Consider the following 18,142-nt stretch of genomic DNA (forward strand, 5'->3'; position numbering starts at 1 on the left):
ATCGTTAAGATGTTCATACTTCACAAAGTAATCTACAGATTAAATGTGATCCATATTAAAATGATCTTTTTCACAAAAATAGAAAAAGAACTCCCTACAATTTATATAAAACTATAAAAGAACCTGAATAGCTTAAACAATGTTAAATACAAAGGACAAAGCTGCAGGAATTGCACTATCTGACTACAAAATTTATTTCAAGGCCATAGTAATCAAAACATTTGATACTGTCCAAAACAAAATCAAAACAATAAAACAGACACATCAACCAATGAAACAGAATAGAGAACTTAGAAATGAACCCATGCATTATGCTCTGTTGATATTTGACAAAGATGTTGGAAACACACAATGGCAAACGGACAGTCTCTTCGTTCACACAGAAAAGAATGAAATTAGACCCTTACTTTACACAACACACAAAAATAAACTTAAAATGGTTAAATACTGTATGTGAGATGTAAAACTATAAAATTACTGGAAAAATACATAGTGAAAAGTCTTCATAATATTGCTTTGGGCAATGATTTTTTGGATTTGATTCCCAAAAAGCGCAGGCAATAAAAGCAAAAATAGATAAATGGGGTTATATCAAACTATACATCTGCACAGCAAAGGAACAATTAACAGAGTGAAGAGACAACCTATGGACTTAGGAGGAAATATTTGTAAACCATATATCTGATAAAGGGTTAATATCCAAAATACATAAGGAACTCAAATCACTCAATAGAAAAAAAAACCAAATAACCCAATTAAAATGGACAAAATACCTGAATAGGAATTTCTCAAAACAGCATATACATATGACCAACAGATATATTAAAAATGATCAAGACCTCTAATCATCAGGAAAACAAAAATTAAAATCACAATGAGAGATATTACCTCACAACTGTTAGGATGACGATTATCAAAAAGACAAAAGACAGTAAGTGTTGGCAAGGTTGGGGACAAAAGGATATGGAGATATGAAGAATAGCATGGAGGTTTCTCAGAAAAGCAAAAATAGAATTACTATATGATCTAGTGATCCCTCTTCTAGCTATACATACAAAGGAAATGAAATCAGTATGTTGAAGAGTTGTCTGCCCTCCTATATTCACTGAAGCATTATTCACAATAACTAAGATATGGAAGCAACCTTACTGCTGGCCAATATACAAATTAATAAAGAAATTGTGGGATGGGATACTATCAGCCTTAAAAAAAGAAGGAAATTTTTCATTTGAGACAACATGAAGAAATCTAAAAGGCATTATGCTAAGTAAGCCAGGTACAAAGAGACAAATACTGTGTGATATCACTCATAGGTGAAATCTGAAATAAGCTGAACCCACAGAAGTGGAGAGTAGAATGGTAGTTACCAGAGGTTAGGGGTGGGAGAAATGTTTTTGAGGTCTATTGCACAGCATGGTGACTATAGTTAATAATAATGTATTGTTTATTTCAAAATTTCTAATAGTAAATTTCAAATGTTCTCACTAGAAAAATAGATAAGTATGCAAGGGGATGGATTTAATTAGCTTGATTTAATCATTTCATAATGTATACATGCATCAAAACATCACATTGCATCCCATAAATATATATAATTATTATTGGTCAAAATTTATTTGCAGCTGTTTTCTCTGAGAGCATATGCAACTAAGAATTTACGGTGAAAACACTGTGCCCTAAAATAATTTAAAATAATTTTTTTTGTTTGTGCTTATGCCACAAATTAAATTTATAGCTACCTAGCTTCATTTGTTTTGATTTGTTTTCAGATTGCTTTCTTTGTTTTTTTAGATTTATTTGATTTTTCATATTTGTAAAATATATGATTTTAAATTCAGGGGTACGTGTACAGGTTTGCTATATAGGTAAACTTGTGTCATGAGGGTTTGTTGTACAGATTATTTCATCACCCAGATATTAAACCTAGTACCCACTAGTTATTTTTCCTGATCTCCCTTCTCCTACCCTCCCTTCTCTGACAGGCCCCAGTGTATGTTGTTCCCCTCCATGTGTCCATGTGTTCTCATCATTTAGCTTCCACTTATAAGTGAGGACATGAGGTATTTGATTTTCTTTTCCTGAATTTGCTAGGGATAATGGCCTCCAGCTCCATCTGTATTTTTGCAAAGAACATGATCTTGTTGTTTTTTATGGCTGCATAGTATTGTGTGGTATATGTAGCACATTTTCTTTATCCAGACTACCACTAATGGGCATTTAGGTTGATTCCATGTCTTTGCTATTGTGAATAGTGCTGAAATAGACATACACGTGCATGTGTCTTGGTGATAGAACAATTCTATTTCTTTGAGTATATACCCAGTAATGGCATTGCTGGGTTAAATGGTAGTTTTGTTTTTAGGTCTTTGAGGAATCACAGCACTGTTTTCCACAATGATTGAACTAATTTACACTCCCACCAACAGTGTATAAGTTTTACTTTTTCTCAGCAACCTTGTCAGCACTTGTTATTTTTAAATTTTTAATAATAGCTACTCTGACTAGTGTTAGATGGTATCCCATTGTGGTTTTGATTTGCATTTCTCTGATGATGTTATCAGTGATGTTGAGCTCAGTCAGTGATGTTGAGTTTTTTTTCATATGCTTTTCGGCTGCATGTATGTCTTCTTTTGAAAAGTGTTTGTTCATGTCCTTTGCCCACTTTTGAATAGGTTTGTTTCTTTTCTCGTAGATTTACCTAAGTTCCTTACAGATGCTGGATATTAGAACTTTGTCAGATGCATAGTTTGCAAATATTTTTGTCCCATTCTGTAGGTTGTCTATTTACTCTGTTGATAATCTTTTTTCATGCAGAAATTCTTTAGTTTAATTAGATTCTATTTATCGATTCTTTTCTTTTGTTGACATTGCTTTTCGGTGTCTTCATCATAAAATCTTTACCCATTCCTGTGTCCAAAATGGTACTGCCTAGATTGTCTTTCAGGGTTTTTATAGTGTTGGGTTTTACATTTAAGTCTTTATATCTATTTTGAGTTGATTTTTGTGTATTTTGTAAGGAAGGGGTCCAGTTTCAATCTTCTGCATATGGCTAGCCAGTTATCCCAGCAACATTTACTGAATAGAGAGTCCTTTCTCCATTGCCTATTTTTGTCAGCCTTGTCAAAGATCAGATAGTTGTAGGTGTGCAGCCTTATTTCTTGGCTCTCTACTTTGTTCCACTGGTCTATGTGTCTGTTTTTGTACCAGTACCATGATGTTTTGGTGACTGTTGCTCTGTGGTATATTTGGGAGTCTGATGGCATGACGATTCCAGCTTTGTTCTTTTAGCTTAAGATTACCTTGGCTATTTGTGATCTTTTTGTTTCCACATTAATTTTAAAAGAGTTTTTTTCTAGTTCCATGAAGAATTTCAATGGTAGTTTGATAGAAATAGCATTGAAACTATAAATTGCTTTGGACAGGATAGCCATTTTAATAATATTGATTCTTCCTATCCATGAGCATGGGATGTTTTTCTATTTGTGTCATCTCTAATTTCTTTGAGCAGTGCTTTGTAGTTCTCCTTGTAGAGTGTGGGGAAAAGAAAGAAAGATCAGACTGTTACCGTGTCTATATAGAAAGAAGTAGACATAAGAGACTCCATTTTGTTCTGTATTTGAGATGCTGTTAATCTGTGACCCTACCCCCAACCTTGTCCTTGCAAGAGACATGTGCTATGGTGACTCAAGGTTTAAAGGATTTTGGGCTGTGCAGGGTGTGCTTTGTTAAACAAGTGCCTGAAGGCAGTTTGCTGGTTAAAAGTCATCACCATTCTCTTAATCTCAAGTACCCAGGGATATGCACACTGCCAAAGGTCACAGGGACCTCTGCCTAGGAAAGCTAGGTATTGTCCAAGGTTTCTCCCCATGTGATAGTCTGAAATATGGCCTCGTGGGATGGGAAAGACCTGATCGTCCCCCAGCCTGACACCTGTGAAGGGTCTGTGCTGAGGAGGACTAGTACAAGAGGAAAGAAGGCCTCTTGGCGGTTGTTGGCAGTTGAGATAGAGAAAAGCATCTGTCTCCTGCCCGTCCCTGGGCAATGGAACATCTCGGCATAAAACCCGATTGTATGTTCTGTTTACTGAGAAAGGAGAAAACCGCCTTAGGGCGAAAGGCGAGACTTGATAGCGCAATGCTGCTCTTTATGCACTAAAAAGGTTTATGGAGATGTTTACGTATGCGTATCAAGGCACAGCACTTTTCCTTAAACTTATTCATGTCACAGAGATCTTTATTCATATGTCTTACTGCTGACTTTCTCCCTACAATGATCCTATTATCTTACCACTTCCTTTTCTTTAAGATGGTAAAGATAATTATCAATAAATACTAAAGGAACTCAGACCAGTGCTGGCGTGGGTCCTCTGTATGCTGAGCGCAGGTCCCCTGGGCCCACTTTTTCTTTCTCTATACTTTGTCTCTGTGTCTCATTTCTTTTCTCAAGTCTCTCGTTCCACCTAACGAGAAACGCCCACAGGTGTGGAGGGGCAGGCCACACTTTCAGTAGAGATCTTTTACATCTCTGGTTAGCTGTATTTTCAAGTATTTTACTTTATTTTTGGCACTTGTGAATGGGATTGCATTCCTGATTTGTCTGTCAGCTCGACTGTTGTTGGTGTATAGAAATACTAGTGACTTTTGCATGTTGATTTTGTATCCTGAGACTTTGCTGAACTTAGTTTATCAACTGAAGAAGATTTTGGGCTGACACTACAGGGTTTCCTAGATTGAGGGCCATGTCATCTGTAAAGAGGGATAGTTTGACTTCCTCTCTTTCTATTTAGATGACATTTATTTCTTTCTCTTGCCTGATTGCTCTGGCCAGGACTTCCAAGAGTATGTTGAATAGGAGTGGTGAAAGAGGGCATCCTTGTCTTGTGCAGGTTTTCAAGGAGAATGTGCCCAACTGTTGTGCATTCAGTATGATGTTGACTGTGGGTTTGTCACAGATGACTCTTATTGTCTTGAGGTGTGTTCCTTTGACACCTAGTTTATTGAGAGTTTTTAACATAAAGTAGTGTTAACTTTTATCAGAAGCCTTTTCTGCATCTATTGAGATAATTATTTCGTTTTTGTCTTTAGTTCTGTTTATATGATGAATCACATTTTTTGATTTGTGTATGTTGAACTTACCTTTCATCCCAGGGATAAATCCTACTTGATTGTGCTGAATAAGCTTTTTGACATGCTACTGGATTCAGTTTGCCAGTACTTCGTTGAGGATTTTGCATCGATGTTCATCAAGGATACTGGCCTGAAATTTTTGTTGTTGTTGTTGTTGTTGTGTCTCTGCCAGGTTTTGGTAGCAGGATGATGCTGACCTCATAGAATGAGTTAGGTAGGAGTCCCTCCTCCTTAATTTTTTGGAATAGTTTCAGTAGGAAGAGTAACAGCTCTTCTTTGTACATCTGGTAGAAATTGGCTGTGAGTCTGTCTGGTCCTGGGCTCTTTTTGGTTGGTATGCTATTTATTACTGATTCAATTTTGAAGCTCATTATTGTTCTGTTCAGGGATTCCATTTCTTCCTGACTCAGTCTTTGGAGGCTGTGTGCTTCCAGGAGTTTATCCATTTTTTCTAGATTTCCTAGTTTGTGTGCATAGAGGTGTTCATAATATTCTCTGAGATTTATTTATATTTCTGTGGAGTCAGTGATAATCTCCCCTTTGTCCTTTCTAACTGTGTTTATTTGGAGCTTCTCTGCTTTTTTCCCTTTATTAGTCTAGCTAGGGGTCTATTTTATTACAGTTTTCATAAAACAAACTCATGGGATCATTGATCTTCTAAACAGTTTTTCATGTTTCAATCTCCTTCAGTTTGGCTTTAATTTGGTTATTTCTTGTCTTCGCTAGCTTTGGGGTTGGTTTGCTCTAGATTCTTTAGTTCTTTTAGTTGTGCTGTTAGGTTGTTAAATTGAGATCTTTCTAACTTTTTAATGTGGACACTTAGTGCTATAAATTTTCTTCTTAATACTACCTTAGCTCTGTTCCAGAGATTCAGGTATGTTGTATTTTTGTTCTCATTTGTTTCAAATAACTTCTTGATTTCTGTTTTAATTTCTTTATTTACCCAAAAGTCATTCAGGAGCAGGTTATTCAATTTCTGTGTAACTGTATGTTTTTAGCTGAATTTCTTAGTCTTGATTTCTAATTTGTAAGTGCCATGGTCGGAGAGAGTGGTTGTTATGATTTCAGTTCTCTGCAGTTGCTGAGCAGTATTTTGTGTTAGATTATGTGACTGATTTTAGAGTACGTGTCCCATGTGGTGATAAGAATGTATATTCTGTTCTTTTATGGTGGAGAGCTCTGTAGATGTCTATCAGGTTCATTTGATCCAGGACCGATTTCAGGTCCTGAATATCTTTGTTAGTTTTCTGCCTTGATGATCTGTCTAATATTGCCATTGGAGAGGTGGTAAAGTGTCCCACTATCATTGTGTGGGAGTCTGAGTCTCTTTTAAGGTTCTAAGAACTTGCTTTATGAATCTAAGTGCTCCTGTGTTGGGTGCCTATATATATTTAGGATGGTTGGGTATTCTCCTTGAACTGAACCTTTGCCATTATGGAATGCCCTTCTTTCTCTCTCTCTTTTTAACATCTTTGTTGGTTTAAAGTCTATTTTGTCTGAAACTAGGATTGCAACCTATGCTTTTTTATTTTCTGTTTTCCATTTGCTTGGTACATTTTTCTTTATCCTTTTCTTTTGAGCCCATGTGTGTCATTGCATGTGAGGTAGATTTCTTGAAGACAGCATACCAATATTCTTGGTTCTTTATCCAGCTTGACACCCTGTATCTTTTAATTGAGGCATGTAGCCTGTTTACATTCAAGGTAAGTGTTGCTATGTGCAGATTTGATCCTGTAATCATGATGTTAGCTGGATATTTTGCAGACTTGTTTGTGTGATTGCTTTATAGTGTTACTGGTCTGTGTATTTAAGTGTGTTTTTTTGTAGTGGCTGGTAATGGTCTTTCCTTTCCATATTTAGTGCTTTCTTCAAGAGCTCTTGTAAAGCACTTGGTGGTAACAAATTTTCACAGCATTTGCTTGTCTGAAAAGGATCTTATATCTCTTTTGCTTATGAAGCTTAATTTGGCTGGATATAAAATTTGGGGTTGGAATTTCTTTTATTTAAGAATGCTGAATATTGGCTCCCAATCTTTTCTGGCTTAGAGTTTCTGCTGAAAGATCAGCTACTAGTCTGATGAGTTTCCCTTTGTAGTTGACCTGCCCATTCTCTCTAGCTGCCTTTAACATTTTTTCTTTCATTTCAATCTTAGAGAATCTGATGATTATTAGTTTTGGGGATTATCTTTTTGGGGAGTGTCTTACTGGGGTTCTTTGCATTTCCTGAATTGAAGGCTGGCTTCTCTAGCTAGGGCGGGGAAGTTCTCTTGGGTGATATCCAGAAATTTGTTTTCCAAGTTGCTTATACTCTCCCCATCTCTTTCAGGAACACTAATGAGTTGTAGATGTGGTCTTTTTACATGATCCAATGTTTCTTAGGGGTTTGTTCATTACCTTTTATTCTTCTTTCTCTTTTCTTGTCTGACGGTCTTATTTCAGGAAGTCAGTCTTTAAGCTCTGAAATTTTTTCCTGTGGCTGTTTTTTTCTGCTATTAATACTTGTGAATGCATTATGAAGTTCTTGTAGTGTGTTTTTCAGGTTTATTGTGCGAGTTATTCTTTTCTATACTGGCTATTTTGTCTGTCGGTTCCAGTATCATTTTATTGTGATTCTTAGTTTTCTCGGATTGGGTTTCAACATCTCTTGCATCTCAATGATCTTTCTTTCTATTCATATTCTGAATTCTATTTCTGTTATTTTTGCCATCTCTGCCCAGTTCAGAACACTTAGTAGAGAGGTAGAGCAGTCATTTTGAGGAAAGAAGGAACTCTGGCTTTTTGAGTTATTAGAGTTCTTGTGCAGGTTCTTTCTTATCTTTGTGGGCTGATGTTTCTTCAGTCTTTGAAATTCTGACCATTGGTTGGATTTCATTTTCCTATCCTGTTTGATGACCTAAAGGGTTTGATTGTGGTATAAAGTAGGTTCAGCTGACTTGCTTCATTTATGGAAGATTTTAGGGGACCAACACGCAGCTCTCAACTCCTGGACTATGTGCTCTAATTCTGGAGGATTTGTATCAGGCTCTGACTTCATTCTCTGGCTCCTCAAGGTTAGGAATCTAACTGTACTGTGGAGGGCTGAGGTGCTTCTGGACCGCTGTTCACTACACTCAGATGGGTGGTGTCTTAGTCCATTCTCACACTGCTATGAAGAAACACCCAAGACTGAGTAATTTATAAAGGAAAGAGGTTTAATTGATTCACAGTTCTGCATGTCTGTGGAGGCCTCAGGAAACTCACAGTCATGGCAGGAGGCAAAGGAAAAGCAGCACTTTCTTCACAGGGTGGCAGGATGGAGTGAGTGCAAGCAGGGGAAATGCCAGATGCTTACATAAAACCATCAGATTTTGTAAGACTCACTCATTATCACCAGAACAGTATGGAGAAAACTGCCCCCAAGATTCAATGACCTCCCTCTATTCCCGCCCTTGACATGTGGGGATTATGGGGATTACAATTCAAAGTGAAATTTGGGTGGGAACACCAAGCCAAACTATATAATTCTGTCCCAGTGTCCTCCCAAATCTCATGTCCTCATATTTTAAAACACAACCATGTCCTTCCAACAGCCTCTCAAAGTCTTAACTCATTCCAGCATTAATGCAAAAGTCCAAGTCCAAAGTCTCATCTGAGACAAGGCAAGTTCCTTCCACTTATGAGCCTGTAAAATCAAAAGCAAGTTAATTACTTCTTAGATACAATGGGGGTACAGGCATTTTGTAAATACAGCCATTCCAAATGGGAGAAATTGGCCAAAACAAAGGGGCTACAAGCCCCCATGCAAATCCAAAATCCAATAGGGCAATCAAAAGCAAAGGGGCTACAAGCCCCATGCGTCTGAAATCCAATAGGGCAATCATTAAACCCTAAAGTTCCAAAATGATCTCCTTTGACTCCATGTCTCACATCCAAGTTATGCTGATGCAAGAGGTGGGCTCCCATGGCCTTGAGAAGCTCCACCTCTGTGGCTTTGCAGGGTATAGCACCCCTCCTGGCTGCTTTCATGGGCTGGCATTGAGTGTCTGTGGCTTTTCCAGGTGCACAGTGCAAGTTGTTGGTGGATCTACCATTCTGGGATCTGGAGGTCAGTGGCCCTCTTCTCACAGCTCCACTAGACAGTGCCCCAGTGGGGACTCTGTGTGGTAGCTCCCGCTCCACATTTTCCTTCTGCGCTGTCCTAACAGAGATTCTTCATGTGGGTGCCACCCCTGCAGCAAACTTTTGCTTGGACATCCAGGCATTTCATACTCCTCTGAAATCTAGGTGGAGGTTCCCAAACCTCAATTCTTGTCTTCTGTGCACTCAAAGACCAACACCACATGGAAGGTGCTGAGGCCTGGGACTTACACCATCTGAAGCAATGGCATGCACTGTACCTTGGCCCCCTTTAGCCAGTGCTGGAGTAACTGGGAAGTGGGGTACCAAATACTGAGGTTTCACACAGCAAGGGAACCCTGGACCCAGCCCATGAAACCGTTTTTCCTTCCTAGGCCTCTGGGTCTGTGATGGGAGGGACTGCTAGGAAGGTCTGTGACATGCCCTGGAGACATTTCCCCCATTTTTTTGGCAATTAACATTCATCCCTTCATTACTTATGCAAATTTCTGCAGCTGGCTTAAATTTCTTCTCAGAAAATGGGTTTTTCTTTTCTACCACATCATCAGGCTGCAAAATTTCCAAACTTTTATGCTCTGTCACCTCTTGAATGCTTTGCTGCTTAGAAATTTCTTCTTCCAGACACCCTAAATTATCTCTCTCAGGTTCAAAGTTCCATAGATCTCTAAGGCAGGGGCAAAATGCCACCAGTCTCTTTGCTAAAGCATAACAAGAGTCACTTTTGTTTATGTTCCCAGGAAGTTTCTCATCTGCCTCTGAGACTATCTCAGCCTAGACTTCATTTTCCACGTCACTATCAGCATTTTGGTGAAAGCCATTCAACAAGTCTCAATGAAGTTCCAAACTCTCCCACATTTCCTGTCTTCTTCTGAGCCCTTCAAACTGTTCCAACCACTACCTGTTACTGAGTTCCAAAGTCACTTCCACATTTTTGGGTATCTTTATAGCAGCACCCCACTCTCTGCAGTAACAATTTACTGTATTAGTCCATTCTCACATTGCTATGAAGAAATACCCGAGACTGGGTAAATAAAGGAAGGAGGTTAAATTTACTCACGATTCCACATGGCTGGGGAGGAATCTTACAATCATGGTGGAAGGCAAAGGAGTAGCAGGTACCTTCTTCACAGGGCAGCAGAACAGGGTGAGCGCAAGCAGGTGAAATGCCAAACGTTTATAAAATCTTCGGATCTCGTGAGAGACTCACTCATTATCATAACAGCGTGGGCAAACCACCCCCATGATCCAATTACCTCCACCTGGTCCCCTATACTTCACCCTGTTGACACGTGAGGATTATGGGGATTACAATTCTAGATAAGGTTTGGGTGGGGACACAGAACCAAACCATATCAAGTGATCAAATGGTGTCAGCCAAAGCATTTCGTAGTGTAGTGGCATCAACATCTGTCTTAATTCACATGTGCCAGTAGCATAAATTGTTTTGTAGTGTGGTGGCGTCAGGTTTTTTTTTTTCTTTTTTTTTTGGCAGAGTCTCTCTCTGTTGCCCAGGCTGGAGTGTAATTGTAATGGAATGATCTTGGCTCACTGCAAACTCCATCCCCCATGTTCAAGCAATTCTCCTGCCCTTCCAAGTAGCTGTGATTATAGGCATGGACCACCACACCTGGCTATTTTTGTGCTTTTAGTAGAGATGGGATTTTGTCATGTTGGTCAGGCTGATCTTGAACTCCTGACTTCAGGTGATCTGCCCACTTCGGCCTCCCAAAGTGCTGGGATTACAGGCATGAGCCACTGTGCCTGTCTTAATTTACATGTGGCTGCAGCAGCAAGCCAGCACGGTGGGGTGCACACTTGTTGGCTGTAGCAGGGTGTGGCATTCACCACAGTGACAGAGGCAGCATGGCTTGGGGAGGGTGAAGGGTGAGGATGCTTACTGTGCACATGGTCCCACAGGTGGCCATGTTGGTAGGGAGACAGGGCACTGGTAGGTGCAGGTCTGTTTGTGCTGTGAGTCACAGGCAGGGGCGGTTGCTCAGCATAGAGGAGGGTCTGCTCTTCTCCGTGCCTAGTTTCACTCCTGTGGCTGTGTTTGTGCGGGGGAAGGGTGCTGGAGGGTGCAGTGTTGTATGGCTCTGTGCCCACCAAGGTTCCAACTGCAATGCCCGTCTAGTGAGAGGAGGGGGTACAAAGTGCACTTCCCCACTGAAGCAGTGGCAAGGCAGGGCGCATGCACAGGCACACTTGCGAGGCTAAGAAGGCAAAACCTGCGTGTGCAGACATGTGCCTGCAAAGTGATGCAGGTGGGAGGTGGGGGATTGCTGTGTATCTGAGGGATGCTGCAGTGTGAAGAGGGAGCAGGCCAGCTGGTGCATGACCATGGCGGCTGCCTCGCTGGGGCTTTCTGCCGGTTACGCACAGTTTGCCAGTGCAGGAGCTATGATGTGGGACCCAGGGCACCTGAGGTTCCCCAGCAGACCAAGGAGTGCTCAAGTCAGACCAGTTCTGTTTGGTGGGCAAGACCACCCTGTAGAGTTTAGGTCCTATAGTTCCCCTAGGGCTAAAATCTCCTGTAGGAACAAGTCGAGCCTAGGGGAATGGGCGTCCTTGGCTGTGTTCTGTTACAGATGCTTCCGTACCAATCCCTTTGGCCTACACATCAGCTGTTGTGCTGGCCCCTACCACTTCTCTAAGCAGCTCTTTCTGCCAACTTGAGTGTCCATGGTGGTTGAGGGGTCTCCTCTGTCAGAATTCCTGAGGCCCATGGTGAAAGCGGGTTGCTCCTTGCCAGTTCAACTCACCCATTACCCCAGAGTTGTTGGGGTCTGGGAGTGAGTCCCAGTGCATGACAATCCCGTGCAGGGTTCTCAGCTTCCTCCCACTTCAGCCCGGCTTCTGTGTCTTTCTTCTGTCCACTCTCAGTACCTTCCCCCTGAAGATCTGTTAGGAGTGTGCCGGTCATCTCAGTCCCGCAGTGAAGGCTGTTCCACCTGGCTGTGTCTAGTAGGATGTCTTGCCCAGAGAAGTCTTCATGCACAGTCTTTAAAAATTTGTTTATGTAGTTGAATTTATTTTGCATTATAATTAGGAAAGTTTTTCCCTCATCACTTGTGTTTCTTCTAGTACTTTCATCATTTCTCTTTTTTAAAAAATTTTCTACATTTGGATCTCTGATCTTTTTAGAAGTATATTACTGTACAGATAGGCTAAAATTTGGATCAAATTTTAGACTTTCATTTTGTTGTATCTGCATATTACCAATATCATCACACTGTTTTAACTATTATGATGTTTTTAGAATGTGTACCTCAATAGCTTTCTTTTTTCCTGAAGTATGAATAATTATGAATTATTATTTTTCTCGCTCATGTATATCTGATTAGTCTTGATTATTATTCTTGCTCATGTAGTCTGTAGTTAATGGAATAACGGCCCAGCCTCTCAGTCCTCTGTCAGGATGATTCTAGGGCATCTTCCACTTCCCAGATAGTTCTGAACAGGCTTACATCCCAGTTGCCTACGCTATTATTGTTCTCATTAACACCTGAATTATTGGCTGCTTTTCTCCCTTTTTGGTCCTACTTCCTCACTGTGCCTCCTACAGTTGCCTTCCAAATAAAGTACAAATCTTTCCCTAGAGGTCTGCTTTTGGGAAATCCAAACTAAGAAAGAGTCATTTTTGGATTTTGACCTAGATGTAAAAGATATCAAACATTGTTACCCAAGTATGTTATATATTTGTGTGTGGAGGTTGAGAAAGAGAGGAGAAAGTAATGTCCTGTCCTAATTTAGCTGTTCAGAATATAAGGTTTTAGCTTCGTTTCCTGATTATTGCCCCATGGCCCGTATCTGTTCTTTATATTCTTTAGACTTGAAATAGTTCTGGAATGCTCTTGAGAAGAATGGATGTCATCTCCCAAGATTTGAGTTGAAGCTCCCTCTTATCTATTTTCTCCATTAATTCGATCCTATCTGTTTTATAGTTTCCAGGATTTTCTCAAGCTTTTCATATACTGCTAGCTTCCTCTCTTTTTTTCTTCAGTGTCTGGATATATATGTATATATCTATATTGTTGAAGCAAAATTTATTTGACATATTTACTGAAGAAAATTTAAAAATATATTACTCATTAATGAAGGAGTCAGTAATTAGATCATTTGAGACAAATACAAAATAACCAGGAAGAAAATTAGCTTAGATACATCAAGTTTCTAAGTAGGCACAGACTGCTATTTCACTTCATACGGCATAAAAATATCCCATGCTTATTAATGGTACGGAGGACTAAATTTGTGAATGGATGAATTAGAGCTATTTTCTACTTGCCAGATGTCAACCAGTAATTGGAAATAAAAAGTAACATATCTGAGAAGAAAATAAAATGTGAATGAATCTCTGACTAATAATTCAATATACTTAGCAACAGTTTTGGTCTTTTAAATCATCTGACAAAAGGCCAATTAGAACAGAGGCAACAATGAGAGGTCAGCACAATTAGGACTATTCACCACCCGCAAGCAAAGATGCTGACCATATAGTTGCATAATTCTGTTTAGAAACAAAATCTATCTCTCAATCTCCCTGTCTCTCTCTTATCTCTCTCCCTCCATTTCTTTGGTTTAGTGAGTCTGTTCACCCTGCCATTTTCTACACATAACATATAAAATTTTATATTCTACTGTTTTACCAAAAGTCATTTAGTAAATATTTCCTCTGATATTACGTACTTTTAATATTCATTAGTTTTAAAGACAAATAATAATCCATACAGTGACTATATCATTGTTTATGTATTCACCTGCAAAGGTGTTTTTTGCACTTTGAAATTAATAAGTGACCTGTGAAGTGATATTTTGAAAGTATAAATATGCTATTCCTCATTAATTTTTCACCTATGACTTTATCATGCATTCATGAAACTGGCCTAAATCAGCTATTACTATGGGGGTTACAAACGTTTATGAGTTGTTTCTAACTACATTTATTAGTTGGTGTTCTTCTGTGGAGAAGAGCTTTCCTTTCCCCATTTTTATTTTAATTTTGTATTGGTATAAGTTCATGAATTTAAAAAAATTAATGTGTTATAATATATTCCAGTAATTATTTATTTTAATTATCAAGTTCCCATAAGCTTCCATTGCTTTTAAAAAACTCTTTTTACTTTAAAGGCTGGGCGTGGTGGCTCATGGCTGTAATCCCAGCACTTTGGGAGGCCCAGGTGGGTGGATCACAAGGTCAGGAGATCAAGACCATCCTGGCTGACATGGTCAAACCCCATCTGTACTAAAAATACAAAAAATAGCCTGGCGTGGTGGTGCACACCTGTAATCCCAGCTACTCAGGAGGCTGAAGTAGGAGAATCTCTTGGACCTGGGAGGCAGAGGTTGCAGTGAGACACAATCACACCACTGCACTCCAGCCTGGGTGACAGAGTGAGACTCTGTCTCAAAAAAAAAAAAAGTAAAAAAAAAAAATGTATATTTAAGGCATGCAACATGATGTTTCGAATATATATACATAGTGACTTGAGTACTACAGCCAAACTAATCAACATATCCATCTTTTGACATACTTTATTTATTTATTTATTTTTGAGATAGAGTCTTGCTCTGTCCTCCAGGCTGGAGTGCAGTGTGCGACCTTGGCTCACTGCAACCTCTGCCTCCCATGTTTAAGTGATTCTTGTGCCTCAGCCACCTGAGTGGCTGGGATTACAGGTGCATGCCACCACTCCCAGCTAATTTTTGTAGAGACGAGTTTTGCTTTGTTGGTCCAGTTTGGTCTTGAACTCCTGGCCTCAAGAGATCCACCTGCCTTGGCTTCCCAAAGAGCTGGCATTACAGGTGTGAGCCACCATGCACAGTCAGTTACCTATTTTTTTTTTTTTTTCTTTTAAGACAGTGTGAATTCTTAAGACCTAGTCTCTTAGCAAATTCTAAGTATACAATACAGTATTATTAGCTGTAGTCCATGTGCTGCATTTGAACTTACTCATTCTATGTAACTGAAACTTTGCACCCTTTGACAAGCATCTCCCCATTTCCTCCACCTCCTGCCCTTGATAACCACCATTTTATGCCGTTTCTAGTTTGAGTTTTTTAGATTCCACTTATAAGAAGGATTATGCAGTGCTTTTCTTTCTGTGTCTGATTTATTTCACTTAACATGATGTTCTCCACATTCATCCACATTTTCTCATATGGCAGAATTTCCTTCTTTTTAAATATTAAATAGTATTCTATTTTGTGTGTGTGTGTGTGTGAGAGAGATTTATTTATTTATTTATTTATACATATACTGACAGGCTGTTTTCATATTTTGGCTATTGTGAATAATGTGGTAATAAACATGGGAGTGCAGGTATATCTTTTTTTTTTTTTTTTTTTTTTTGAGACGAAGTCTCGCTCTGTCGCCCAGGCTGGAGTGCAGTGGCGGCCGGATCTCAGCTTACTGCAAGCTCCGCCTCCTGGGTTTACGCCATTCTCCTGCCTCAGCCTCCCGTGTAGCTGGGACTACAGGCGCCCGCCACCTCGCCCGGCTAGTTTTTTGTATTTTTTAGTAGAGACGGGGTTTCACCGTGTTAGCCAGGATGGTCTCGATCTCCTGACCTCGTGATCCGCCCGTCTCAGCCTCCCAAAGTGCTGGGATTACAGGCTTGAGCCACAGCGCCCGGCCAGGTATATCTTCTTAATTTTTCATTTTTAATTTTTGTGAGTACATAGTAGTTGTATATATTTACATCTTTGAGATACTGATTTCACTTCCTTTGGATATATATGCATAAGATAGATTGCTGGATTATATCTATTCTGGCCCTTTGTTCCTTTAACATTTGCAGTATTTTAAGGTTTTTTTTGGTTGTCTATTTGGTTAGGTATTGTGTACACTTAGCCTGTGGACTTTTGTTCCAACTCAGTAGATTTTTTCCAGTGAAACACAAAGGTAATTTTTTTCTGGTTAATAATTAGCAAGAAATTCTGCAGAGTGATAAAAAAATCAAATACTCAGTATTTCAGAAATAGATTAAATAGGTTACTTTTTTACTGGTAATGTGAAAGAATAATATAAAAACTTGATTTTCCTCAACAATATTACTTCCTTTTGTAAATGTGGTTTCTAGAAAGATGAAACAATTAAAACTTACAGGTTTTATTTTTTTCTTGTGTTTTTTGACTGAATCCCTAACTCTGCCCACACAACCTCAGGATGTAGGTAAGTAATTTATTTGTATATCAGCTAAAGAATGACCAGTTAGGATGTCTCTTTTGAAAATTTTGTTTTCTTTCAAGTTAATTCTTTACTTGCTTTTTTCACCCTCTCACTAATTTACATAGACTAACCAGTTATCCAGAATTAACCTTTTCAGAATTTTTATTTTGATGGTAATTTTTATATTACCAAGTCAATATGAAGAAACAGTTGTCACATCTGAAAAATAATCAGCAGTCTATGACAGGACAGAAAGTGTTGCTGGGAGACACATTTGGATTTTAATATTGGTATTTTTTGCAAATATGTATAGTTTATGGTAGCAGTGGAACAATAGATGTGAACTGGGATTTTTCTGGAACCTTCGATTGTCCAACATATTTCCCAACTATATCTTTAGGGAATGCAGAACCTACTTCCTCCTTCAAATGTACAGTTTGAACATCCCTCCTGAGCCTGGCCAAGGCCATCTCAGTCTGGAGGAAATAGATGTGAACTGGGATTTTTCTGGAACCTTCGATTGTCCAACATATTTCCCAACTATATCTTTAGGGAATGCAGAACCTACTTCCTCCTTCAAATGTACAGTTTTGAACATCCCTCCTGAGCCTGGCCAAGGCCATCTCAGTCTGGAGGAAATAGATGTGAACTGGGATTTTTCTGGAACCTTCGATTGTCCAACATATTTCCCAACTATATCTTTAGGGAATGCAGAACCTACTTCCTCCTTCAAATGTACAGTTTGAACATCCCTCCTGAGCCTGGCCAAGGCCATCTCAGTCTGGAGGAAATAGATGTGAACTGGGATTTTTCTGGAACCTTCGATTGTCCAACATATTTCCCAACTATATCTTTAGGGAATGCAGAACCTACTTCCTCCTTCAAATGTACAGTTTGAACATCCCTCCTGAGCCTGGCCAAGGCCATCTCAGTCTGGAGGAAATAGATGTGAACTGGGATTTTTCTGGAACCTTCGATTGTCCAACATATTTCCCAACTATATCTTTAGGGAATGCAGAACCTACTTCCTCCTTCAAATGTACAGTTTGAACATCCCTCCTGAGCCTGGCCAAGGCCATCTCAGTCTGGAGGAAATAGATGTGAACTGGGATTTTTCTGGAACCTTCGATTGTCCAACATATTTCCCAACTATATCTTTAGGGAATGCAGAACCTACTTCCTCCTTCAAATGTACAGTTTGAACATCCCTCCTGAGCCTGGCCAAGGCCATCTCAGTCTGGAGGAAAGGATGACTTTTTATATTTCTTCCATCCAAAGGGGAAATATTTTGAACCTCATCTGTCTAGAGGAGGTGTCTTTTTCTAATCCTTTTGGCCTAGAAGGAGCTCCTTTCTTTGACTTGAACAAACATGCCTTAAGCTTGGCAGTGGCCCTGAAGGCATGGATTGCGTTTTACTCAATTTGATATGCCCCTACAATACCAGCTAGTGAGACAGGCTTGAAGAGTGGTCATTTTTGAGTTTTCCTGCTCCTTTTCCCTTGTAACAACCTGTTTCAAAATCTTGATTTTTTGCCTTTTTAATATCTTTTGTATCTATATTTTCCTTTTCATTTCCCTTACTCCTACCAAAATTTAGATCTTGTTGGTTTCTCAATGTGACAGTTCAAAGTCTCCTATGGCCTTCTTACTTTGTCCCATCCACCCTTCTTTTGCCCATTTATTTGACACATAGTTCTTTCTTACCTTTTCTATTTGTCAGGCACTGTGG

General features: G+C 39.4%; 1 protein-coding gene across 1 annotated transcript in view; it reads left to right on the top strand.

Annotated features, from left to right (window-relative positions):
- Window positions 1-11,581: 11,581 nt before the first annotated feature.
- AFM (afamin) overlaps window positions 11,582-18,142 on the top strand; it is a 22,002-nt gene continuing 15,441 nt past the window's right edge. Inside the window, exon 1 of the mRNA XM_073017800.1 lies at window positions 11,582-11,714. Within this exon, the coding sequence (XP_072873901.1) occupies window positions 11,582-11,714 (133 nt within the window). The remainder of the gene's footprint in view (window positions 11,715-18,142) is intronic.

Source organism: Chlorocebus sabaeus, chromosome 7, assembly GCF_047675955.1.
Source record: "Chlorocebus sabaeus isolate Y175 chromosome 7, mChlSab1.0.hap1, whole genome shotgun sequence".
NCBI lineage: Eukaryota > Metazoa > Chordata > Mammalia > Primates > Cercopithecidae > Chlorocebus > Chlorocebus sabaeus.